We start from the raw sequence: 26,517 nt of genomic DNA on the forward strand, positions 1-26,517 counted from the left end.
AATAGTGCTCTAGGATGAGAAAACATCCTTCATCAACGACAAGAGACTATACTGCTACAAAGTTATGCCCTTGGGGTTGAAGAATGCTGAGCTACATACCAGTACCTCATCAATCAAATCTTTAAGGATTAGATTGGCCATAAAATGGAGGTCTACATCAACCACATGTTAGTGAAAATCCTTTAGATCGATCAACATGTGGTTGACCTTAAGGAGACCTTTTAATTCTAAACAAATATATCTTCACAGTCATCTCAGGAAAGTTCCTCAATGTCATAATGACACCGCATGGGATCGAAGCCAACTTTGAAAAGATCCGAGCTATCCTTGAGATGTCACCATCGAGAAATAAAAAAGAAATACAACACTTGGTAGGGCAGATTACTGCTTTGAGCAGATTTGTATCCAGGTTGATGAAGAACTGGTTGCCCTTCTTTAAGGCACTAAAGCAAATAAATGACTTCCAATAGAGAAGGAATGCCAACTCGCATTCGACTAGCTTTGAAAGTATCACAGCTCATCGCTGCTCCTGATAAAGCCTTGCCCTGAGGGAGATGTTGTATCTTTACTTGGTTGTATCCCCTGTGGTTCTAAGCTTAGTTCTAGTCCAAGAAGAAAATGGAGTATAGAGGTCGGATTATTAACCAACCAAGTTCATTGAGATGTTGATGTGGTATCTCAAGATCAAAACTTTGCTCCCTCGTCATCTTACCCAGAAGACTTCGATCTTATTTTCAGGCTTATTCTATCATATGTCGACCTATAGTTCATCACTGAAGCATCGTCTGGATCGTGAGCACCAAGATGTCCAATCATTGTTCAAAGTATGCTAGTCATGATGTCATTTTGGGAAGTGGAGATGTTAGCACCTCAGCCATTAATACAGTGTCCCAAAACTTCCAACAGTAGTTTTAAAATAGCAATTGATGTAGTACAATTCACCATACGGTCATGTAGCTTGGTCACTACATTCAACTACACATCTCAGCCTCTATATTCGACTCAAACAACTTAGTTTATAGCTTCGCGACTACATACCGCAACTTGGCAAACAGTGCCATGGCCATCCTAAGTCAGCTTTTCTACCTCCTTTGCCCAAGCACTCAAAAAGCACCTCAGCCTTGGAAGTGTGGGGCAAGTAACACACCTTGGATTAGATCAGCTTGACATGGTATTGCCGACCAATTGGAGCTTGATACGAATTCACCATGCAAGCCTTCACCTTGGCCAACCAATTCCCACCACAGTTATTTTGAAGGTGTGTGGAGATGTTCGAATCTCCCCCCATTAGATGGCAAAAATCCACAATGGTGGAACAACCTCTCTAACTATGAGATTCGTATTTCATCACATCGCATTTGTCCTGAACGTGCGAGTTATTATCTCCAACAAACCCCCCTACATCACAAGATACTGATCATGATGGGTACCAACCTTCGTCTATATAAATTTTTTTCAGAAATCCTTCAGATTAGTTTAAGTTTAAACAAGCCACAAGTCCAACTGAGTCTCTAAATCCCACTTGCGAACTTAGAGGAGATCTCAAACAAAGTCTCTCACATTTCTACGTTGAGCATAGTGCCAATAAAACTTACCTCTCTTGAACTCTTAGAATTCTCTTTCTCCTTCTCTCTAACAACGGCTCAACATCTCTCCATGGACCTGGCTTCTCCCACCTACTCTCTCTCTCTCTCTCTCTCTCTCTCTCTTTTTCTAGTCAAAACCTCTACTGTTATCTTGAGGTGATTTGATTCAGACATTGAAGGGTCTCCACCTGGCAGGGACCTCAAACTAGTAGACTTTCTCTTCTTGTGGTGTTTTAGGATACTCCCAAAAGTCCGTCTGAAGATCCAGCCACCATCAACTGTATCTCAGAATCACCATCCTCAGCTCTATAGCTCACCTTCCAACTTATCAACCTGAGTCAGACTGATCTCAATGGCAACAATTACTATTTTTGATCCATTTATAAAGACAACTTATCATAGTATGCTTCCCATCCACACGTCTTGCTTTTCATTAAACAACAAGTCAAATAGTTCCATGATGATTTCATAACATCAAAGAGAGTTCTAATCTTTAAGCAATCTGATTTGCTCATAAGAAGGAATAGTCAAGTAATGATGCTAATTAACGAGGCAGGTGATGATAACTAGTGGGTTTGTTAGATTGGAGTTTAATAAGAGTAGAATGAATGATATGAGGATCACACAAGCCAAAGGCTGGCTAACCACCACTCGAGTTATCATGTTGAGTTTCTGAAGGCTACCATCAAGAATTTCCTACTGCCTCCATTTTCTTACCATGACAATGGTGGTAATCAACCATATCATGTCTGCTACCAAAAAAATATTCAACCATATCATGTCCAGTTCCAATCCCACCTAATTCTTGGAAACTAGACTAGATGTCAAAGAGCATTTATTTTGCTAAAGTCTTTCTCGATGCTTCTAGTTCTAGTGTCTCCATCTAAAATTTTGTGTGGCTTCTAATGGTTTGGTAACTAAAAACAGGGTTGGATGGCCCTTTGGTCAAAGAGAAAGGTACACAAATAAAGGATGAGGGTCAATATAAAGAGATTCTGAATAACTGATTCAAGGTTTTAGTGAAATTGGATCATTTTTCTTTTTCTTTTGAAAAATATGGTCGCCATGCCACCACAGGTGTTTCAATCAAAAGCCCGTGGAAGAGGGATACCAACTTCATCCACGCATCTAAAGTTATGAGGTTTAACTTTTAAGAACTAGGAGAATAACTCGTATGCACCTATGGTAAAAAAATACATTGTGATATTGACAAAGAGTTGGGAAAATAGAAAATTTAATGCGAAAATACCTTCTCCAACTAATATAGAGAATTAATGATACAACAACTGCAGTTTTTAGATTAAGTAGTCCTGACGTACACAATCATAGTGATGTTAATATCTTCAGCTAATATCAAGGGCCACAATGAGATCATGAAACCAAAATTACAAAATAATCATAATGATCTGTCCTCTCCACACCAACCACCAAATCAATGGAATAGGACTTCATGGAATAGCATCCACCAGTTCACATACTACTCCAGTATTGACAGCGTTTCTGAATGTGCAAAATCCAGATATTGATACTCCCATTAGATATAGAATCAGCACAAATAATGATAAATATGAACATAAGTATACACTGACAACACTACTATACGTAGATGTATGCACAGACAGACCATTCCATCAACAGAGATACACTAACACAGAAAAGCAAATAGAGCACACTCCACACCCCTTCACCACCCCCCCCCCCCCCCGGGCCCGAAGAAACACAGCCAAAAAAAAGAAAAAAAGAAAAAGAAAAAAATTGCTGAGTGCCTTTCAGACCCTCCTGAAGCAGCCTCCAGAACAGAACAACTGATCACAGCTCTAATCATTAACAATTCTAAGTATATAAGTAATAAACTCTGTTCAGTCTTTGAAGTTTTAAGTGCCACCATCATTGTCCAGCCAGCTCCTCAGATTACATAGAGCCTCTGTGGATAGGCTGCAGTACCTCAACCTTGGCGGCTGCTGCTTATCCTGGCAATGTGAAGGCGAAGCAGTCTCCCGGTGCTCTGAAGAAAAACAGACTACAATCACAGTGAGGTTGTCAATAGCCTTGAGCTGCAGTGCCTCCATGACAAGATCCCTTGCACACTGCTCTGGATTGTCATGCCTCCGGAGACCCCTCCGAACAATGCTGACAGCATGCTGGCTTGACATCACGTCCCATATCCCATCGCAACCCATGATCAAGAATTCATCCTCTTCACTTAGTATCGTCTGCCTGAACTCAGGCTCAGAAATGAGCGGCGAGCAGGAGCCACAGGGAAATTTCATGTCCCAGTCCCCAAGGGCTCGGGTCACAGAAAGGACACCATTGAGGTACCCATCATCAACAAAGCCCCCAGATGCCTTGATTCTTTGGAGCTCAGCTTCATGGATGGGCCTATGGTCCTGTGACATCTCCACTGCCTCACCTTTACGACAAAGGACTGCTCTGCAATCACCAATATTGGCTACCAACAGAAGCCTGATAGCAATATCAAAGAGAGAACATAAAATCAGAATTCTAACTCACTTCATCCATTTATTGTTGGGATACGCCTTGTTTGCTATAGTTATGGCTATGACTACAGAAATTTGGCATGTATGAGTATTATCCAGTATAGCAAACAATATGAGCATAGGGGGTGAGCCTTGGTGAATCAGTAAGGATGGCCCACTGTGAACTGGAGATTATGTGTACAAAACATGGAACCAACCTCTCCATAAGCAAGGGTAAGGCAATAGTGAGAGCCTCATGCATTGAGAAACATGAGCATAGAGGGAGCCTTGGTGAAACAGTAAGGATGCCCCACTGTGAACTGGAGATTATGGGTACAAAACGTGGAACCAAGCTCTCCATAAGCAGGGGTAAGGCAATAGTGAGAGCCTCATGCATTGAGAAATATGAGCATATTCATCGAACCTCCAATATAGTGACAATTAAATTGCAAAAAATACCCACAGCTAAAAATTTACTAACAATCACACACCTTCCAAGTACCAATGCTGTAAGAGCCGTTGTGCCAGAAGAACTGCTTATAGTACAATCATTTGCCAATGCAAGGTCAGCATTAAGAAATGATTTCCGGATAGAGCTCTCAACTTCATCTAAAAAGGCATTATCAACTTGCGAAGCTTGGGGAAAACTAGCTTCTTCAAACAAGAATCTAATTGCATGCCTTCTAATGTAAGCTGCTGCATCAGGACCTCCATGACCATCAAAAACCTATACAACATGAACAGAACTATCAGCCAGGAACAAAATTTTCTTAAAATACAACTTTTACTTAACTAAGTTGCATCAAGAAATTGTCTGATCGAATAAATTACCCCGTAAAACGCACTAGGTGTAGGGCACCTGAACAAATATCCAAGGTGTGCTGGGAGATCATTGATGCATATGTGCTCATCTTCCATATCCTTTCGCGTCCCAATGTCTGTATAGCTACCAGAACGGAGTGTTGGAACAAACTCCAAAAGCTCAGGCTCCAGGAGGATATCTGGAATGGCATCTGAGTCTCTTGACTCCTGGATAGAAAAGAAAGCAGACAAGTTCAATATAAATGGCTACTATCAAGATTGTATTCACTAAGAAAATCTCATGGATTAAACTAGCATGCCTAGGGTAGGAAAACTCAATCGCAGCACTAAGATGCATACACTCAATTGGCTTGAATAAGAGATCCAGATCAAATTTGGCAAACCAATCTTCAAGAACAGAACAGTAAACAATTCATAAAAGAAATGAAAAAACAGTGGATATGCATCTATGCAGTACTAACAATTGCTGTGCCATAGTACAGCTTTAAAAAGATGATCACACGACACAGAATCATAGATGAAGTTACAAACTCTAAAACAGCTCAGATGAAGTTATTAAACACAAAAGCACTATCCTATTCCAACTCCAGTTTTTTTCACACAGAACTATAAACTTTCAGATTTAAAATCATAGCCAAGAAACGCCATCCCATCTATCTTGGTGCAGCATTAAACCCATCCTACAAGTCATTCAGCACCGACATTTAGAAATCATTCTAACAACCACAACCCAGGATTCTTCCAATACATCTGTGCCATCTTCTTATTTGATCCTCCCTGGATCTATTTCACAAATCACCGCGACATCGGAGATCATTAGACACCGATATATTCATCAAATGGCAAATCATCATAACACCTCAAAAAATGATTTTTTTTTTTTCAATTAACTCAAGAAAAATGAAATCAAATCCCTCATTTACCAGACCAATTATCTCACCTTGTTAAAGCTGTCAAATTAGAACCTCAATTCACAATATCTTGCAAAACTAAAGCATATAATATCACTTCAGTAACGGAATATTCAATAAATTCCACCAAAACTAACCTCCCAATTACCCTCTTAGAATCTAGGTTCTACCCGACGCAAAAGCTTCAGGCCAGTGCCATCATTTCAAGAGAAAAGAAGAGCCCAAAATTATAAATCGAGCACGGAATCGACAACCCTCAATGATTCGAATCAACAGAACAACGGAGAACTATATCACCAGAGACTCACCAGCTCAGATGCGGAAGACGACGAGGCCGCCGCCACCGCCGCTGCCGTTGCCGCCGCCGCCGCAGATACATCAACGATCTCCTTCGCTACGCATCTATACTGCGCCTCCAGCACCGGAATGCTCTGATGGAGAACCTCCGTTCCCGCCACCATCCCGACTCCAAAACCCTCCAATCCCGGTATCAAACTAACCAGCAGGAGACGACCAGGTCGAAGACCGCCGAAAGATCTCACTTTGAGACGATCCGATTCGAAGCTTTTTGCACGAGAAGAAGAAGCTTGGAAGCTAGGGTTTCTTTCGGTCTCTTTTCAGGGTATCCCTTTTCGAATCCTCTTCAATCTTTCTCCGATGCCTTCGGCGAAGTTAGATTAGAAGGCGGTCACCGGGCGGTCGTTATAAACGGGCCGGGAGGTGACCGGCGGCCACCAGTAGATGGGCGCCTCGTTACCGCCACGTGGAGGTTCCCCGCGAGGTGGTTACCGTTGTGTTGAGGCGCCGCTGGTGGCCACGTGATAGCGAGAGGTGACGCACGACCCTATCTTTCTGAGGTACGCATAGAATTTCTATGCTTTCATCGAATCTACCACCTTCCTTGATAATGAAACAAAGCAACTCCTCCCTTCATTCAAAGCGTTTTTGAGTCAGAGTTTTCGATGTCCACCTCTGACGGAATAATTGAGCGGATTGAATGCTAGTTTCGGGCAAATCCGACGGCTGGTCGCTATTACCGCATATATATTTCCATGCGATCACATCCATGTACGTGAGAATTTTGGCAAATTTACGAAAATACCCTTGATTCCATGCGACCTCGGAAAGGTCAGGACCCAGGTGGTTTGTTGAGCACGGACCGTGTGATGCACGGCACGGCGCTAAACTGACGGCCTCCGATGCATTTGGAGGAACCGACGGATACGTGGAATACTTAAAATCGGAACCGTTGGAAACAAGTTCAGCTGATTAAGGGCCGTGTGATCATTTATCATATAAGGAGGGGCAGTATTAAAATATTGATAGGATTTTGGGGTAGAGTTGGAGGATGATACAAGGGAAACTTGGAGGCAATCGCTTGCGGACACCACCTGCTTCCCTTCTCGTGACGTCTCGGGACAAGATCATTACCTGTCTTCTTGACGAAAATACCCTTCAAAATTGTAGACATTCATCCTACTACTTTTCTTTTTTTTTTTTTTCCTCCTTGATGATGTTGAGCTTACGTAATTGTTGCTCAAAAAAAATCACGGTCTATTGTTACAACGCAAATTTGCTGTTAATGCGTAAAAATACAGGTGCTGAGTATTCAGTTTTGAGAAAATCAAGTGGTAAATATTTATTTATGTTGTTAGCATGATTTTAGAGGTTATATATCAGTTCATAATAATTTTTTTTTGTTAGTATTATATTATTTTTTATTATTTTTTTGTATAGTATTTGTATAATAATACAAATATTTCTAAGATGTATCGAATGAAATTAAAACAGAGATAATAAGTCTTTTTTTCTCTCCACCTTTTTCTCTTCCGTAAATATTTTAACATACTATCAAAGCCAACGATCATCTAATTTGAAGACATCATCTCCTCTTTCTTTGTTGCGGCTGTCATTGACATATCTACAAGTTTTGAAGATCCTTATTGTCAATCTATTAATCTTTGTTTTTCTATAGATCTTCTATTTTTCAGTGGATATGCAGATTGTTTGTTTCTCGATAGATTAAGACTTAAAGATTCTTTATTTTTAGATGAATCTACAGCTTCTTTTCTCCATCTTTTTTTCTTTCTTTAGGTTTTTTTTTTACCTCTAGCTTCTTTACTATTCAGTTTCAGGTTTTTCTCTTCTCTTTGGATATTTTTTTGCCTTTGGCTCTTTTACCATCTAATTTGAGGCTTTTCCTTTTTGTTTAGATATTTTTCTATTTATGCCTCCTTTGCTGTTCATTTTGAGAATTATTTTTTCTCTTTAGATATTTTTTTATTTTTGACTCCTTCACTGCTCAGTTTGAGATCTTTTCTTTCTGTTTGGATATTTTTTTTTGCCTACGACTCTTTCTCCATCTAGTTTGATAACTTTTCTTTCTCTTTGGGTGTTTTTCTACCTCTAGCTCTTTTACCATACGGTTTAAGACCTTTTCTTCTCTTCTATGGCATTATTATCCATGAGGATCATCGATCTATATCTGTTGTCTCTTTAAGTACTAGCCTTATTTTCTATGATATTTTTGTCTGTAAAGATCATCGACCTTTATTCGCATTCTCTTTGAGCACCGACCTTCTCTTCTATGGTATTTTTGTCTCTAAAAAAAATAATAATTTTCAAACTCATGTTGGCACCTACAACACCATCTTAAGTTTGAAAGAAAGTATTAGCATGATTTTAAGGATCACATATCAGTTTATAATAATTTTCTTTGTTAGCATGATCATATGATTTTAAGGATCATATATCTGCCTATAATGATTTTTTTTTATTAGCATGATCCTGTATCGATCTATATTATTTTCTTTGTATGGAGTCTGTGTACTAATATGAATAACTTCGAAGATGTATCGAATAAAATTGAAATGGAGATAATAAAGTCCTTTTTCTCTCTACCTTTCTCCCTTATTTTTTTCTTTTTCTGCAAATATCTTAGCCTGTGTTTACACCACATCTTAACTAATGACAGGATCTAAAAGGGTACATGCATATTCAACCATATGGCTATGCTAGGATAAAAAAATGATGAAGGGATTTTGAGCCAAGCACTTAAAATTAAAAGCTTAAGATGGTAGTTCAGAGACCCATGCCTTGATACCCTTTGATTCCATCAAAAACAAAAAAAAAAGACCCAATAAGCTCAAAGATGGCTCCTCACAGAAGCTATATGATATCCTATAGGTGGATTAAAGAGAGCATCGACTAAGATAAGCTAGATAACTATCAAAGATAGATAGAGCGAAGACTAGCTATGTTGAGTTTGATACAAAATAGTTACGGTGATTTATGGGATTCCTTTGTTGACCTAGCAGAAGAGTCATGTTATGATACAAGACCTAACAATTATTAGAACATAAAGAGTGGAGGATGATTAGCACGAGTTACTGAAACTATCAAAGTAATGAAGATCGATATAGATAGGTGTTGACACTAGAGATGGGTATTTACTCTGCTGTTTATAATATTGTGTATGAATAATAGGATATTACTTTGAAAAAGGACCTTTTAGCCAATCAAACACCAATTTATCTTTATCCTCATCTTTATTTTACCCTTGCATTTACTTTTACTTTACTTTATTTATCTTGCTTTACCTTAGTTTATCAATAATTCTTGGAGTAAAATCATAGTCCTCGCTACAATATACCTCCTTTCTTTTTTGAATAAGTGGTGTTATGGTAGTCAAAGTTCTCGAAACTCAAGGCATCAGGATCCATACTATTAACCTTTTACATTCTCTTCTTTTTAGTTTTGACATTAGTGACATGCCTGTGCACTTGCACAAACCTGCCAAGAGTGTGCATACCATTCCTTCCCCCACTAGAAAATCTAGCAACCTACACATCTTTTCTAACTTGCTTGGTGGCTATATAGATAGCTGTTGTGAAAGAACATGATGCTCAAATGTCACGAATACCAAAGAGTCCACTTCACATCCTAAGGAACCTTAGAGTTCTCAAGCTAGGTTGGCACGACAATCTCCTCCAACCCTGTAGGGAATTGAAGCCCTCGAGATCAGATCAACTTTACTCCTCCTAGGGAGTTTGGCTTCAATAGCCATATTCCTCGGATCGAACTGATCCATCCACCAGCCAGTTCTTTACGATATATGGTCATATAGTTCAAGTTCTATAAGAATGAGAGCTAGTATGATTTATTAGAAGCAATCACAGGTCAAGAGCCCACTATATTGAAGCCACTTATGGAACACATAAGACATCCTTGGATTTGATGACAAAGGCTTCAATAGCTATGTTCCTCGGGTCGAACTGATCCATCCACCAGCCAGTTTTTTACGACATATGGTCATGTAATTCAAGTTATATAGGAATGAGAGCTAGCATGATTTATTAGAAGCAATCACAAGTCAAGAGCCTACTATATTGAAGCCACTTATGGAACACATAAGACATCCTTGGATTTAATGACAAAGCAAGTTAAGATATTTGTTTCTATTATCGAGAGCCAATATCATGCACCATAGTATGCTCCAATGTACATTGTGGTGAACTTTGCCAATTATACCCCCATGTAGATCAAATTGACCTATCAATTTTTACAACATTAGATATCTTGGTCTTTGAGAAGCTTGACTTTCAATTTTCAATCTATTAGAGTAACAAGGCTAAAGAGTATTCTAAAGAGAGCTCAGGATTCATGGATCAAAAACGAAAATTATCCTACAAATGAATAGAAATTTATACCAAATAAAAAAAAAAGAGCACTTAATACCTCAATCATTATTGGACTTATGATCGAATCCAAAGTGGGCTCCAACCACTATGATTGTAAATAATCGTTGGAAGAAATATTGGTGGAATAATGCTGACACAAATCTCTACTAATAAAGTTGGTCATCCTCTAGTGGTAAAAGATCGGAGGTAGCAATGTTATTGCTCTATAACAAACCCTATTCCTTTACAAAGGTTGGGGGGCAACTATGTTAATGGATGTGAGCAAAGTTCCAATCTTGGTGACTGTAGTAAAGCATCATGGAGGATTCTAAACAAAGGTTTGCTTCAGCTAGCCCCTCATCCTAGGGGGTTTCCATTGTTGGAGAGGGCTCGAGGCATAAATCTTTCATAAATTTCTGCGGCTAATGCACTAAATAAGCAAGGGAAGGAGTCAAATCTGAAGGGGAAGAGTGTTTCGTCTTCCCCTCCTTGCTTGGGGCAGGGATTCCATGGGGGTCCTAGCTCTGGTGCGAATCTCTCAAGGAGTTATGAGGTCAATTCACTGAATAAGCATGGGAAGGAGATGGATTCGAAGGGGAAGGGGGCTACTTCTTCTCCTCCTAGCTTGGGGCTGGGGTCCCATGGGGATCCTAGGTTTGATCTAGGACCATCACAGGCCCAGGTTGTCCAAGGCCGACGGAGATTTAGATGAGAGATGCCAAGCCATCTGAAGTGGATATATCTGCGTTGGAGGTTCGATTCAATGATCTTATTGTCTTCTTTGAGGAAGAAATTCAACGAACAGAGAGAAAGTGCAAAGCTATAGTTGTGGGTAAGTTTTTGGGATCTAGATTTTTTTTTTAATTTTGTGCAGTGCGAATTAAAAAATCATTGGCAGATTAAGGAAGATTTTCAAATAACTCCTCTATCTGATGGCTATCTTCTCTTTTGTTTATCATCTGAGGTGACCAGAGCAAGAGTTCTTGAAAGTGGCCCTTGAACTTTGACGGGACAGTTGCTGGCTGTAGAGAGTTGGCATCCCAATTTTAAATCTTTCAAGGACTCTATTTGGTATGTTAACATTTGGCTTCGACTGTTTGACCTTTCATTGGGGGTTTAGGATAAAGATATGATTTTAAAAATTGCTGCTAAAGCTAGGATGCCAAAATTTTTGGATCCCTGGATGGCTAATACTTCTAGACTAAGATTTGCTAGAGTATACATTCAATTAGATTTATCCCAGCCTGTGTGTCCAGGGACGAAGCTACTTATTAAGGATCATGTTATTTGGCAAGAGTTTGTGTATGAAGATCAACCCGATCTTTGCTATGGATGTGGCTATATTGGGACTACTGTTGATTTGTGTCTGAAATGTAAGAACAAGAATGTATCTCAAGTGGAGATGATCTATAGGTCTTGGATCAGAGCAGCTAGAGTCTTGGTTCGTGCTCTAGCTCAAAGTAAGGATTCTAAGTCAAGTACTTCTTCTGCTTTGAATCCTCACTCTGATAGCCAATGGGTTGTGCCTAAAAAGGTTGTGTCTAAGGAATCCCATAAAGCAGAAATAGGGGGTTCAGAGGATCTTGCTGGGGGTTTCATATTTAAGCCATTATCCTCCTTGGGGGAATCTTTGCAATCTGAGCCATCGCCCATGGAGATCTTTACTTTTACCTTGTTTAATAATAAAGGAGAGGCTGGTGTTCAATCTAAGGACAAAAGAAAATGGTCTCCACCTTATTCCTCTTCTAACACTCATAAATCTTCCTCTATTTCACCACTTGTGTCGAAAGTCATTGTTCGGGAGAAAAAATCATCGAAAGAGACCCCCAATTCTTCTTCGAAAGCTCTTATGGTGTATTCTAAAGATGTGAGGAGGAAAGAAGTTTGGCGGCTAGTGCTGATGAACCCCGATAGGCTGGATGGGTCTCCATAGGTTATCGCTTCTATACAGAAACCTTGTGATGCTGATCGTGCTTCAATTAGTTCAGTCCTTATGGTGCAGGAGAAGGCTAATTTCATGCAGGAGCCACAAGCCGATACAGGCACGCATGAAGATTTGATTTCTCAGCTGAAATCTATACTTTCTTCTTGTTCAAGTAATAATCCATCTGCAGAGCTGGTTGTTTCAGAAGGAGCTTCTAAGGGGAGGGAGCGGAGTTCGGATCCTTCTTCAGGCCCATGAAGGTACTTGTGTGAAATTGTCGAGGGACTGTTAAGCCCTTGTTCCATAAGTATTCTAAATTATTACTAAAAAAGTACGATCTAGATATTTGTAGGTTTCTAGAAACAAGGATTGGGTCAAATTCTCTTTCGAGATTTCAACATTGGTTTGGTCCTTATTGAGAAACCTATTTGGTACCCATTGAGGGCTTGTCTGGTGGCATTATAGTCATGTGGCTTAGGGATCTTAGTAATCTTACTTTTACCCATGTTGACCATCAAGCTTATTTTGATATCATTTCCTCTCATGAGGCTTCATCCTGGATCCTTGTTATGGTTCATAATAGTACCCATGGTTGGGTATGCCAATCTCTTTGGAAGATGGCTATTCATGTTCTCTTTTAGAGTTTCTATCCTTTTGTTAGGGGACTTTAACTATCTGTTACATTTTCATGATAAAGTGGGTGGCAAACCTTTTCATCTTGATCGAGATATTAGGGAATTTCGAAGCTTTTTAGCTTCAAATGGCTTGATTGATTTGGGCTTTGATGGCCCTAAACATATCTGGTGCAATAATCAAAATAGATTATCACAGGTACGTGAATGGATTGATCATGGTCTAGCCTCTGACAGTTGGCAAATCTATTTTTCAATTCTAGAATTCAACATCTTATGCGGTTTGCTTCTGATCATTGTCCTTTAATGCTATTAGTTCAATCTTCCTTTCAGCATGTGCACCCTCCTTTTAGATATTTTCAATTCTGAAAATGCTATCTAGATTTTCAGCAACTACTCCTTAGACATCAGAAGGGCTATGAGGATCTATTACCTCTTCAGCATCTTTCTGCTCTTTTGTTGAAATTCAAGCAAAAGATCTCTCAATGGAGCCGCTTTAAAGTACGTAATTTATTCAAGAAAGGAGAAGATTTGTACAATCAGATTCTTATTCTTCAGGGTGTTGAATCTCAAAATGGATGGTTATCTTATGAGGGTCATATCTATCTCCTTCATCTTCTTCATAAAAATAATCGTATATTATCCATGCAGGATAGTTATTGGCGATAAAAATACTGGATATATTGGTTAAAAGAAGGAGATCAGAGCACTAAGTTCTTTCATCGCTCCACTATCATTAGAAGTAGGCGTAATCTAATTTCTTCCCTTAAATCTGATTTTGGTCATTCGGTATCTGAGGAATCTGAGATCTGTAATATGTTCTATCACCATTTTTAGGCCAGATGCAATCTTATGCAATCTTCTGATGATTTATGGCTGCCCCAAACACCTAAAGCGATCTCTCATGCCCAACAATAAGATCTTATTGCCCCTGTATCCGAAGAGGAGGTAAATAGTGCCTTGAGAGCCATGAATCCTAATAAAGCTCTGGGACCAGATGGGTTTTCGGTGTCCCTTTTTCAGGATTTTTGATACATTGTAGGCAAGAAAGTGGTCCAAACTGTGCTTCACTTTTTCATACTTCATTTATGTTATCTGCATGGAAGCAAACATTTATAGCTTTGATACCTAAGGTTCAACATCCTACCATTCCCTCTGATTTCCATCCTGTTAGTCTTTGTAATACCATATACAAGATAGTGGCACATATACTTCTCAATCGAATGAAATATCTGATGATAGATCTTATTTCATATAATCAAAGTGCATTTATTGGGGGTAGATCTATTATGAAAAATATCTTAGTTGTCTAAAAAATCATACATTCTCTGGTTCATGCTCGACCCTCCAGAGGACTTCTAATGATCAAAGTTGATATGAAAAAAGCTTATGACAGGGTGTAATGGGGTTTTCTGTTAAGAGTGCTTAAGCAGTTCAATTTTTATGATCAATTCATTAATTAACTGAATTTCAGCCTGTGTGCTTTATCCTTAATAAGCAATTCTTGTAAATGGCTCACCTATGGATTGATTTTTTACTGCTTGTGGTTTGCATCAGGGCTGTTCGTTGTCCCTTTTTCTCTTTTTGTTATGCTCTGAAATGTTTTAAATAACTTTGCAAGCTGTGGCCTAGTCAAAGTTCTTCCATCCTTATATCCCTGGTAGGAATGGTCCTCGTATTTCTCATCTATTCTTTGCAGACGATTGTCCTCTTATTGCAAAAGTGAAAATTTGGAATGCTCTCATTCTCAAATTGCTAATGGAGGCTTATTGTTATTATTAGAGACAGTTGGTAAATAGATCAAAATCTGTTATTATCATAAGCCCATCTATTGATCTCTCTGTTAAGCAAACAATTACTTCGATATTTGGTATGCCCCGTCATCATGGAGTTTAGAAATATTTGGATGTCCCTATCTCACATTCTAGATTGTGCCTTTCTGATTTTAATTTTGTTACTGAAAAAATTTTGAATAGCATTCAAGCCTAAAAATGGAAAGCTCTCTCTTTTGTTGGGAGGGTTACACTCTTACAATTTGTTTTGGCCTCTATCCGAATGTATGCAAAGGCATCTCTCTCCATTCCACCTTCTATTCTGGATTACATGGAGAGGGAGTTTCAAGATTTTCTTTGGGGCCATTCCACTGCTCAAAGAGGTGTCCATGTGATCTCTTAAAAAACCATTTGCTCCTCTAAAGAGCAAAGAGGCTTGGGCCTTCTTTCACTTCGTCAAAGACCGGCCATCCTATTAGGAAAGTTGGCTACTAAGTTGATTCTCCAACCCTATTCGCTGTGGGCTCAATTGATCTATTTGAAATATAGGTTTCATCGATTGGGGGCTAACTATCAACTACCTGTTCATTGCTCGTCCATATGGTGTAAAATTGTAAATGTTGGACGGCTATTATAATTCTAATTTATGTGGCTCATTAGTAATGGTTCCACAATAAATGTCTCGATGGATCCTTGGCTATCAAGTGTTCCATTACGCCGTTGGCCTTCTTTTATTAATGTGGAGGTTAATTTGGAAGCCTATTCAGTGGCTGATTTAATATTACCTGATAATACTTGGAATATTTCTCTTTGACTTCTTTCTTTGGGGTCGGTTTGATAAACATAGTTGTGGCTATTCCCCTTGTACTAGCTAGTTGGTCTGATCAGTTGAGGTGGGCTTCGTCAAGATTAGTATTTATCTCTTCCAAAGATATTGCGACTGCGTTAATCCCATCCCCTCTTATTACACTTATACATTCTTTTGGGTGGCTTTGGCGGCTGTGTGTCTCCAAGAGGGTAAAATACTTTCGTCGGAAGCTTCTATGGCAGCGGTTACCCACTAAAGAATTATTGTTATATAGAAACATTTTGCATTCTGATTTCCTCGAATGTGATCTGTGTGCTACTTATGTGGAGGATTGTCAGCATGCCATTATCACCTATCTCTTTGCACAATAGTGTTGGCTCCTATTGTCACAGCACTTTGGATGCCCTATACCTTCTTCATTGTCGGAATTCTTTGCTTACATATCTAATTCCAAGATTGATAAAGGGGGAAGAGCTCTTATGGCATCCCTCGTTTGGCATGCAAGGAATCACAGGATTTTTCATAATCAATATGTTCATCCACTGCAGTTGATTCGGATCTCTTCTTGTTTTTATACTGATCATTGCGCTTTGTTTGCAGCCTCCTCACAAATAGTGAACTCCCATTCAAGGTACCAAGGAAATCCTGAGCTGCACATGCAACATCCTTTTTATTCAAACTTAATCTCTTGGGTTCTCCCTCCCTTCGGGATGCTCACTGTGAACTTTGATGGGGCAGTTACTTTGACTGGTGGTGCTGGTGGCTTTATGATTAGAAATCACGATAGGTTAATGCTTATGATTGGTAGTAAATTTCTTTCACATCCTTCAGTTCCCCTTTTGCAGTACTCATCGGTGCATGGTTGGGCATTAAATATCTTGTCATTCATTTCCATGCCCAAAAAGTTTGGATTCAAAGAGATTCTTCGGCAGTTGTTTGATAGCTTAATAATTTACACCATAATAAGATGTCACTCTCTCCATGGATGCAAGAAATCAAATTATGGTTTACTACCTTTCATACTTTCAAAATTTCACATATCTGTCGGGAAGGTAATCAAACGGCTGATCGGGCAGCAACGCATGCTTTGGCAGGGGATTTTATTTTTCATTCTCACCAGTTGAATCGCTATCCTAACTTAGTTTGAATTTTGAAAGCTGATGCCTATCCCATTGCATTTCCTCGACATGGATTGTCGGTGTAATCTTCATCTTATTGATCCCAAATTCGGAGGAGCATTTGCTGGGTTTTTTCATCTCTGTTATATGGGTTGGCGTAATATAGTTTTTATACATTTAGAAGCTTTATCTGTTTGCTGGCAGTTATTTCTTTAGGAGGCATGGTTTTTCAGAGGAATATTGCTGCAAATATCATTGATGTTAAACGGGAGCCGAGCTTCCAATACCTGCAGATTCCATTTTTATCTTCAGAATTTTTGAAGCTGTACTGTGTGCCAGCTGCTTGTTAAAATTTCTGTTCGTATGCAGCACCTGAGGATCATTTTCATGGGGGGTCATAATTTGCTTATGTTCTCTTGGGACCTGTTACCTATATGCCATCTGTATCAGTTTTAGAGTTTGGTATCTATATGTCTTCCTTACTTTGGTCTTTACGTCATCTATCAGTCTCAGCTTCTATTACTCTCTTTATTGATACATTCATTTTGGACGGAATATATAACTATGACAGCATTTTTTTTTTATAATGTTAATACTCTTTTGAACTTTCAAAAAAAAAAAACTATGTTAATGGATAACATCATTTTCTCTCCAATTATCATGAGTAAACGGAAGATAGAGAGCATCCAAAAATGTAGCCTCCACCAGCCAACTCGAAAGCTAGACAAGTAGACTCCAAAATAGATAAGTCAATATCTGAAGTAGATGAGTCAACTCCTCCACAAGTGCCAACCCAACGGCTAGTTTTTTTTATGGCTTTTAATGATAGATTTCAACTCCAACAGCTATTCTGGTTTCTATAATTGCTAGTTTATCAATTCCGACCAAAATCGAAGCTATTTAACACTCAAAATTTGATTGGAAAGCAAGAGAATAGAAGTAGATAGTGTAATGAATGCTTAGAGCCCACCAGCCATCTTTCGAAAGTGTTTTCAATTCTTTGAGAGAAATTAAGAGCATCTATTAAGTAGTCTTGAGTGCTCCCCTAACAATCATTCGAGAGCCTCTAAATTGATTGAAATAGGTGAAGTCCAAATATTAAAGAGCAATCTATTTCGACTTCAACCGAGCATCAATGAGTTTTACTTTTTTGAGTAGTAGTTCATTTGATTCAATATTTTCTTATATTCTTTATATTATTTACAAGTTTCTCGGGATAGAAATTTATGAGAGAAGCTTATTCAAGCTAGAAATTGGACAATGATATTAACTAAGTTTTGGAAGTCTTAGTTGGAAAAATTTTGGTTGTGAATCTGTGTAAAATCAACTAGGTTGACTGTAAGTTTGTATAAAACAATCTGACCATATTCTTTGAGATTATAGTGAAATTTTCAAGCAAGGATTCTTGAGGAATGAAACATAGGTGTTGAGGTTGGCATCAAATCATTATAAATTTATTTCTGTTTGTGATTGCCTTTTTTTCTTTATTTATTTGCTTTACATTTACTTATAGTTACAATTTTATTCTATTACATTCATCTCACTTACACTTACAAATCTCAATTAGAGCATATTATTACTTTAAATTTTAAAAGAATCCAGTTCACCCCACTCTTGAGTTGCTATATCCGAACAACAACAGATTTTAAACATCCCTAACTAAAAAAAAATTAAAGTTTAAGTCAAAGAATTTAACCTATACTTGATCATAACTAAACAATCTTGGGTCCAAATCCCATCCAAATAAGATATAGATATTTTAGGTTATGGCAATTTTTACAGTTCCTAATCTTAAAATTTCTAAGATTAGTATAAGTATGAAGTTCAATCTAATTTTTTCATTTGTGTTTTTTGAATACCTATTTTATTTTATTTCTGATTTATATATATGTATAATGAGTAAAAATTTAAATTAAATGAATTGGTGTGTGGAAATGGGTTTATATAAAATGAATAGTAAGGGTAAAAGAGGATTGGATAATATTTGTTTGGATATATTTTCATATTCAAATCTATTCAGATATGGATAAAAATTTGAGCATCTAACTAATAATCATATACATATCCATATTTATCAAAGAAAAATAGATATCAATAGACAATTACTTGATTCGTATAAAATTTTTTGATTCTATTTATAATCCTAATATGGCTGAATCAGATCCGATATAGATCAGATACTAGTATATCTATATCCATATTTGTTTTGTTTGATAGATGCATATATAGATATAGATGTTAGTCTAATACAAAAATTTATATTCATATTTATTTTAAATGGATATAAATATAAATTAGATATCGGAAGTATAGGTATAAATATGGATATAAATTGGATGATTCAACTTTATGATCATAGAATCAAAAATATTACTATATAAATAATAAATCAAATTAATAGTATATTAATATGATCATTTATTTTTCATGAGTGCTATATAATATTGAATAGGATTATAAATAAAATTGGATAGATCTAGCTTAGATATTTATTTATCTACATCTATATCTATTTTTCTTTAATGGATATGGATACAAGTATGGATATTAATTGCATGTTCAAATTTTTATTCATATTTGTATAAATTCGAATATGAAAATAAAGGCCAGACTAATATTATTCGATCTATTTTCATCTTTAAATCCTATATAATTTTATATAGCATTCATGAGCTTTTGAGAAAAATAAATGATCATATTGATATGCTATTAATTTAATTTATCATTTTTTTAGTAATATCTTTAATTTTATGATAATAAATTTTAGTTAGCTGATTTATATCCATTCATTCGATATCCAATTTATCTCCATATTTATTTAAAATAATATAAAAATATATTTTTATATTTGATTAAAATTTATATTTATATTTATCAAATAAATAAATATGAATATAAACATGCCGGCATTGAGACTGTATCTAATTTCGGGCCTAATTAATATGTTACGTATGAATTTATACTTCTTAATTTGACTACAAGTGAGTTGGTTATGGATTGAGATTTATTTTGTTCTATTTATTTTTTGCGGCGAGCGTGGTTTGACCCGACCGGGCGACGGACATCATTGCCATCGCTATTCCACAGGCTTACCAGCCTGACAGGTTGCTTGGCAGGTAAGTGCACCAATGCACACTACGCGGTGACTCAATTCAGCCCTGGGGTGTTTAAAGTCGCTCTTTTGTCCGTTCTTGCTCCAAATCCTGGATTCGTTGTTCCCCGTCTCCTACCAAATCTTGGCTTTCCTTGGGAAGAAGAGACGAGCTATTCCCACGGTTCTCTTTTGGGATCGATCCCTTTCGATTCCATTCTTTCTCGGCGGCGAGATGAAGCTCGCGGGGCTGAAAACGGTGGAGAACGCCCATGACCAGTCCATCTGGGCGGCGGCGTGGGTTCCGGCGACGGAGGAGCGGCCGGCGCTTCTCCTGACCGGTTCCCTCGACGAGACGGTCCGGCTCTGGCGTCCCGACGAGCTCGCCCCTGCCGGGCCGCCTTCCCGGGGCCACGCCCTTGGGGTGATCTCCGTTGCCGCTCACCCGGCCGGCACGGTTGCCGCCTCCGCCTCCCTAGACAGCTTCATCCGGGTGTTCGACGTCGGTTCCAATGCCTCCATTGCCACCCTCGAGGTCCCTCCGTCCGAGGTCTGGAGCATGCAGTTCGATCCCAAGGTGAGACCTTTTTTGATGTTTTATAGGATCAGAGCTCCTGTCTCTTCCATTCTCGAATGATCCCAAATGCCAACAGTAGAACAATCGATGTGCTTTTGATCTTGTTCTGGTAGTCGCAGTTTGAATTGGTTGTACCATTGTGCTCTTTTCCCTGCCCCTCGACTTGTGCTAATTCCAGTTTAAAATAAGGAAAAAATAAGTTGTAGAAACATATCATTAGGAGTCCGATAGGGTGAGGTTTCTGGACACCTAGCTGCTGTGCTTTTGAACATTCTCCTTTTGCTCTAGTTCGTGAATTGATATATCACCCAAACTGGCCATAGTTGGTTCTTACCATGAATCGTTTCTAAACTTTGCAATGTTATCTAGTCCGTAGGGCACATTTTGACATTTGGCCCTCTTTTTCTTTCTTTGTTTCTTTTTTTTTTTTTTCTTTGTTTAGCATTATCATGCAGGAGACTTTAGTTTCAAGTGCCGGACGCTTCAAGCAAAGTTTATTTTGTTTTTAATACAATTGTTTTAGTCTGTAATGAATTTAAATATCTTAACTCATCTTTAACAAGCTTATATGTGCCTTAGGAATAACTTAGGCAATTAGTAAACTCATGTTTTTATTTTATTTTTCTTTTTTTTTTAAGGGTCTGATATCGTATCTCTGTCCTTCCCACTTTAATTTCTCTTTGTTGTGTAAGCATCAAAACGGTGGCTTAAGGACACTTTGACCTTTTTTGGTCAAGGATATTTAGGTTTTTTTATACATATACAAATTTTTGGAGGCTTTGATGGAGAGGATACTTAGGCACTTGGAACCCATGACAAGGTCCAGGTAACTTTGAAAATTACTTATTCCCATATAAATCTTGTTTCATAAGGTTGTAGCAATAGAAGCAGAAGTGCTTTATCTTTGAATTTCTATCGCTTTTGCCTTACAATGAAAGGTTGTATCTGGATGGCATATGCTTTGATGAAACTTCTTTTTCATGTATAGTGGCTTCAAAGAACATTGGTGGTAGTTTACTAAAACATAACTGAAGTTTATTTATTTGCTTAATAAAGAAGTTTAAGCTGGTGAAATTTTGTTAACTATGGGTGCATTATATCTTTGTCTCAATGACCTGCTAATTATATTTGGGAAGTTGTTACATTATGGAGTTACAACAAATTTCTATATTACTGTGCCCAGGCACAACATGTAACCACTCCTGTCTGTGTTAGATCATTCCATTTAGCAAATGACAGTCTGCATCCATTCTCTTTTTATGTTGTTACTGTTCAGTATTTTATTAATCTCCTGCTGAAAACAAGCAGCATGTTATAGATTTCATGCTTGCTTATTTGATTTAACTCCGTTTCCTTAATATCAAACTAGAGTATTAAAATAAGCTTGCCGGCCAGCATTACAATCTCACAACTGCACTTGTTTTACTTATTCATTCGATCTCTCAAGATATACTTGGAATGTATTGTGCTATTATCCCACAGTAGTGATGGAAAAGTTATATCCTAAATTGGTATGTTATATTCATAATGAAAGAAAGACTATAAATAACCAAGAATTTTTCAGCATAACTTTGACAACAGGATCATTCGCTGTGTGCTTCACCTTACAGCCAGCTTATTGTATTAGGTGGTCAGAATGAACGAGTTTCATTAACATCTCAGGCCAAATTGACCACCGGCTGCCTACTCCTTTTCAAGTTTCTAGAAGGCTGCTTCACTGTGTGGGCAGTTGAGGGGCTGATATGCAATATGCAAGTGCTTACATGTTTGAGTCTCATTGAGGAGGGAGAGGGTTGGGGAAATGGTATGGGAAGAAGGCAAGTCCCTGGGGTGGGTGGGGTGCAAGTAGAGGGAGATGGGATAAGTAGAGGAAAAGGAGGAATAAGGGATGTGTTATTAACAAAGGATGATGGAAGAGGAGGTGAAGGAGATGGAGGAGGGAAAGGACAGAAGAGGAGGAAAGGATGCTAAGGGGAGGGGGAAAAGGAAAATTTAGTTGAATTGCCATGGAGCCTTGAAGGGTTTTTGTGTTGCCATCCATTTCCAATAACCAAGTTGTGGACAGTTTCAATCTTGATTGTCTGCCTCGATGCCTCTCTAACTCTCTCAAAGAATAGGGTTTGAGGGGGCTGGTGACTGTGAAATGTAGAATGCTTTTAAAGCTTGCTTCATTGTTGTGCTTGCCTGATTTGATTTTCCTTCGCAATTTACACACTGCAAGTGCTCAATGCATAGATTCACAAATTGCATACTCAGGCTACTTGAGCCTGTGTGGGCACCTGGTGGTTCACTGTGGCCCAACTACATGCAGGCACGTTCATTGGCCAAATGCAGTGCAGTCATCAGGCCATGTTATCATATGCTGGCACATGTATGGCGACCTAGACTGCATTTTGAAAAGCTTCTCTTTTACTGTCATAAAAGTCTTTTTGCGGAAAAAAATATGATACAAAATGAAACCTTATAGGACTGAGGTGTTTGACTGCAGAGATTGTTCAAATTTTTATAAAGTAGGTTTCAAGTATAATTCATGAATTTTGGATATTATAATCAGTTGTACTCAGAGATAGATAAACTATTTCTAAATTTGGGTTTCGTGTAATTTAGGGTTACCAATGTACAATACTTGTACCTCTATTTTCAAAGACAAATACCCTCATTTTGCAAGGCCATGTAGAAGACAAAGGTGTTTATGATCTATGCTATGTGAAAGAAGACACATTAGGACTCAGCTGAAATTTAATTGTGAGCTTGGTGTGTAATGATAAAGTTGCTCCATTATGATCTGGGTGCCACAGGTTCGAAACACAGAAACAATCCCTCTGCATTCTTGGGTAAGGCTACGTTTGTTTGACGTACCCCAAACTGCAATATCGAGAGCCTCATGCACTGGGCTTCCACTTTCTAATGTTCTACAGTTGAAATCATGGAGTGCAGATATTGACTGAAGGATCCCAGGGGGTGGAGGTGGGTTCCTAGGTGCCTAATGTCACTCAAGGAAACATTGTTAGTCATCATTTATATGCTTAATTTTCTACGAGTTATGGGCTTGTTCTGCCCATTTTGGTACCAATGATTAGTGTTCAACATATTTATATGTATTTTATCTCGTAAATACAAATATTAGATTCTGTGGAAGCATGCAGTCCTATAAATTTGGTTAGTGATGTAAATTCAATGTTCATTTTTTTCTCATATCTGTCATTTGCTCCTATATTGGAGTTCATAGTGTTCAAAATGCTGTATTCTTTTCTGGACCTTTCACCTGTAGTTGTATGTCAGAAACATAGAAGATGTGCATGCTCTACTGTAATAAAGATGAATTGGAAGACTGCTTTAAAAATCTGTGAATGTATAAACTTTATTTACTTTCTTTGAAATAGTTATGCTATCTGCTGATGTTATTTGGTGGAATGCTATTTTCTCCCACCTTAGCTACATTCCATGACCCAATGGATTCTGCTTTTAAGTATCAATTTTAGAGCACTTGTCCTGAATTCCTGATGCTTTTCAAGGCCCGTTCGTTGGTGGGTAAATATTATGAGAAGGTTGGTCAACTTTCTATTAATCAATTTATCCAGATTCTCACGTTTCTCTAGGTAGGTAAATTATTTTTTCATGGACAGCATTTATCCATAAAATGGGGGGAGTCTTACCCACCTAAGAGGTGGGTAAGTCATTTTCCCATCAACCGAAAAAATAACATTTTTATTTCATTCCTAATATACCCTTAACCCTATAATAATGATATAATAATATATAATATTATCTTATATATAATATAATATTGTTATTGGATAATAATATTTATTATTATAACATATATTAACAGTATATACTATATTATAATATATATTTTATTTTATTATATAATTATATTATATTATGTTATATTATATGTATAACATATATTATCTATATTTATGAATATATATTATATAATATTATATATTGTAACATACAAAATATAATATATTATACTATATTATTATATATAATAATAATTATATAATAAAGGGTATTATGGAAAATATGGATGGATCTTGGCAACTTATTTAGGAAGCTAGTAATGCAAAAGAACATGGGTAATGGATTTTCCATTTTCTAATGCATAAAAGAACATGAGGAAATTATTTTCTTGCCTAAATGTTGTCTTATCCAGAAAAATATAGATTCCTAGATAAGTTTTTTACCCTCAAAAGAATGGGCCCTAAATGTTATCATGAGCCAAATAATTTGTATCGAATTGTCCCTAACTGGTCAACAATGATCATCTTCTTTCCTAAGAAAAATGAAATACTTATTGTTCTTCTTGTTTTCTGCTGTAGTATAGGATTTGAATAGCTGGCAATTTATCATCTTTGCACTCAAGTATTGAATATTATGTTTTGCTTATCTCTCATTGGCAACCTCTGTCAGACAAAATTTTACCTTTGCACCCCCACCCCCCTCTCCCGAGGAAAAAAAAAAAAAAAAGCCATAATAAGTTTCATTAATTCCATTCCACAGTCTAATCAAATTAATGGTGTCCTGCAGGGTACTGTCTTAGCAGTTGCTGGTGGTAGCAGTGCTTCAGTCAAGCTGTGGGACACTTCAACGTGGCAGCTAATTTCCAACCTTGCTGTTCCACACCCAGAAGGGGCCCGATCTGATAGGACTGGTAGTGGCAAATTTGTGCTTTCTGTTGCATGGAGTCCTGATGGCAAACGATTAGCTTGTGGATCTATGGATGGCACAATTGCTGTCTTTGATGGAGCCCATGCCAAGTTCCTCCACCACCTTGATGGCCACTCTGGGCCAGTTAGGTCCCTTGTGTTCTCCCCAGTGGACCCCCGTGTGCTCTTCACTGCTTGTGATGATACCCATGTGCGAATATACGATGCAGATGGGAAGAGCATAGTTGGGGCTATGTCAGGCCATGTCAGCTGGGTGTTGACTGTAGATGCCAGCCCAGATGGTGCAGCCATAGTGACTGGGTCCAGTGATAAGACGGTTCGTCTTTGGGATCTCAGCATGAGAGCTGCAGTGCAAACAATGACCAACCACTCGGCCCATGTGTGGGGTGTAGCATTCCGGCCACCCGGGGGGACAGGTGTACGTGCAGTTCGGCTTGCAAGCGTATCTGATGACAATAGCATCTCATTGTATGATTACTCATAATATCGACAAAGATGATGACAGTGAGCTTGTTAACTGAAGCAGTAGCACTGAGGTGTTCATGCTTTGTTTCCTAGTTGCTTTACTGATAATTCTTTGTCATACAAAATCTGACACCCCATGGAAGAGGGCTAGGCAAAAGTTAGGTTTGTGTACTGTCTGTTATCTGCTAGTGTGGTAAAGCTATTTTACTGACTGAAAATTGGGAACATCAGTGTAACATTTTTATTAAATGCTGCTTGAAGGGTTTCACTGCATGGGTCATCTGATCTCCTTCTTTTTATTTAGCACTTGATTAGTTGTTTTACTTCGTATGAAACATGGAATTTTGTCATGAGTTAAAATGCATTTGCCTTATCAACCTATGCCTATTTTCCAGAGGAACAATAGAGTTTGAGGCCAACAGAATGCCAATATTGTGCTCTATTTGATGACTGGTGATTGTTTTAGCTTTGTTTATATGTAGTTTTTGCCTTCATTTTTACCTGTTCCGACACGTTCCTTCATTATACCTTTTTCTTCATTCTGAGGGTGTTTGGTAAAGTTGCAAGATTGATGACTTTTTTGTAATTTAATCCAGCAGTTGCTTATGTTGGTCCCAGGGCTCATGCATTTGAGAAGCATTTTCCGTTCTGGTTAATTAACCTTAACCTGGAATGTTATTGATTCACATTCATCTGTCAATGCTTGTGAAATTTTTACATATTGGTCTCATGCTGATTTTGGCTTACGTATTAACACTGTCAAATATGACAAGTAGGTGAGATAAAAACCAGGCTGACTTCATTAACTACATAATCATATTCAATTATAACCATAACTCATGTGAGTCGTGTATCTTCATCATCCATGCAACCTAGATTGTGTAACAAGCTAGAAAATCATTATAGCATTTATAAATGGCCTTTTTCTTGGTTGGCAGTGTGATTCTTTCTCCCAACTTATTAGAACTCCATGAGATAG

General features: G+C 37.9%; 2 protein-coding genes across 2 annotated transcripts; one reads left to right on the forward strand and one right to left on the reverse strand.

Annotated features, from left to right (window-relative positions):
- Positions 1 to 3,125: 3,125 nt before the first annotated feature.
- Positions 3,126 to 6,458, reverse strand: LOC105059765 (probable protein phosphatase 2C 47). The gene is made up of 4 exons (XM_010943193.4): positions 6,105 to 6,458; positions 4,895 to 5,092; positions 4,555 to 4,790; positions 3,126 to 4,049 (listed from the first exon to the last, which is right to left on the reverse strand). The coding sequence occupies exons 1-4, from the start codon at positions 6,255 to 6,257 to the stop codon at positions 3,461 to 3,463; spliced, it is 1,176 nt and encodes a 391-aa protein (XP_010941495.1). The 5' UTR covers positions 6,258 to 6,458; the 3' UTR covers positions 3,126 to 3,460.
- Positions 6,459 to 19,917: 13,459 nt separating this feature from the next.
- On the forward strand, positions 19,918 to 25,811 carry LOC105059766 (WD repeat-containing protein VIP3). Its single transcript, XM_010943194.4, has 2 exons — positions 19,918 to 20,397; positions 24,934 to 25,811. The coding sequence occupies exons 1-2, from the start codon at positions 20,056 to 20,058 to the stop codon at positions 25,555 to 25,557; spliced, it is 966 nt and encodes a 321-aa protein (XP_010941496.1). The 5' UTR covers positions 19,918 to 20,055; the 3' UTR covers positions 25,558 to 25,811.
- Positions 25,812 to 26,517: the final 706 nt, after the last annotated feature.

Source organism: Elaeis guineensis, chromosome 10, assembly GCF_000442705.2.
Source record: "Elaeis guineensis isolate ETL-2024a chromosome 10, EG11, whole genome shotgun sequence".
In the NCBI taxonomy this organism is placed as follows: domain Eukaryota; kingdom Viridiplantae; phylum Streptophyta; class Magnoliopsida; order Arecales; family Arecaceae; genus Elaeis; species Elaeis guineensis.

Excerpts from the sequence above, each read along its gene's own strand:
- LOC105059766 (XM_010943194.4), top strand. The coding sequence starts at position 20,056 with ATGAAGCTCGCGGGGCTGAAAACGGTGGAGAACGCCCATGACCAGTCC. Across the intron at positions 20,398-24,933 it reads GCATGCAGTTCGATCCCAAG|GGTACTGTCTTAGCAGTTGC; the intron begins GTGAGACCTTTT and ends GGTGTCCTGCAG.
- LOC105059765 (XM_010943193.4), bottom strand. The coding sequence starts at position 6,257 with ATGGTGGCGGGAACGGAGGTTCTCCATCAGAGCATTCCGGTGCTGGAG. Across the intron at positions 5,093-6,104 it reads CGTCTTCCGCATCTGAGCTG|GAGTCAAGAGACTCAGATGC; the intron begins GTGAGTCTCTGG and ends TTTTCTATCCAG. Across the intron at positions 4,050-4,554 it reads ACAGCATTGGTACTTGGAAG|GCTTCTGTTGGTAGCCAATA; the intron begins GTGTGTGATTGT and ends TATTGCTATCAG.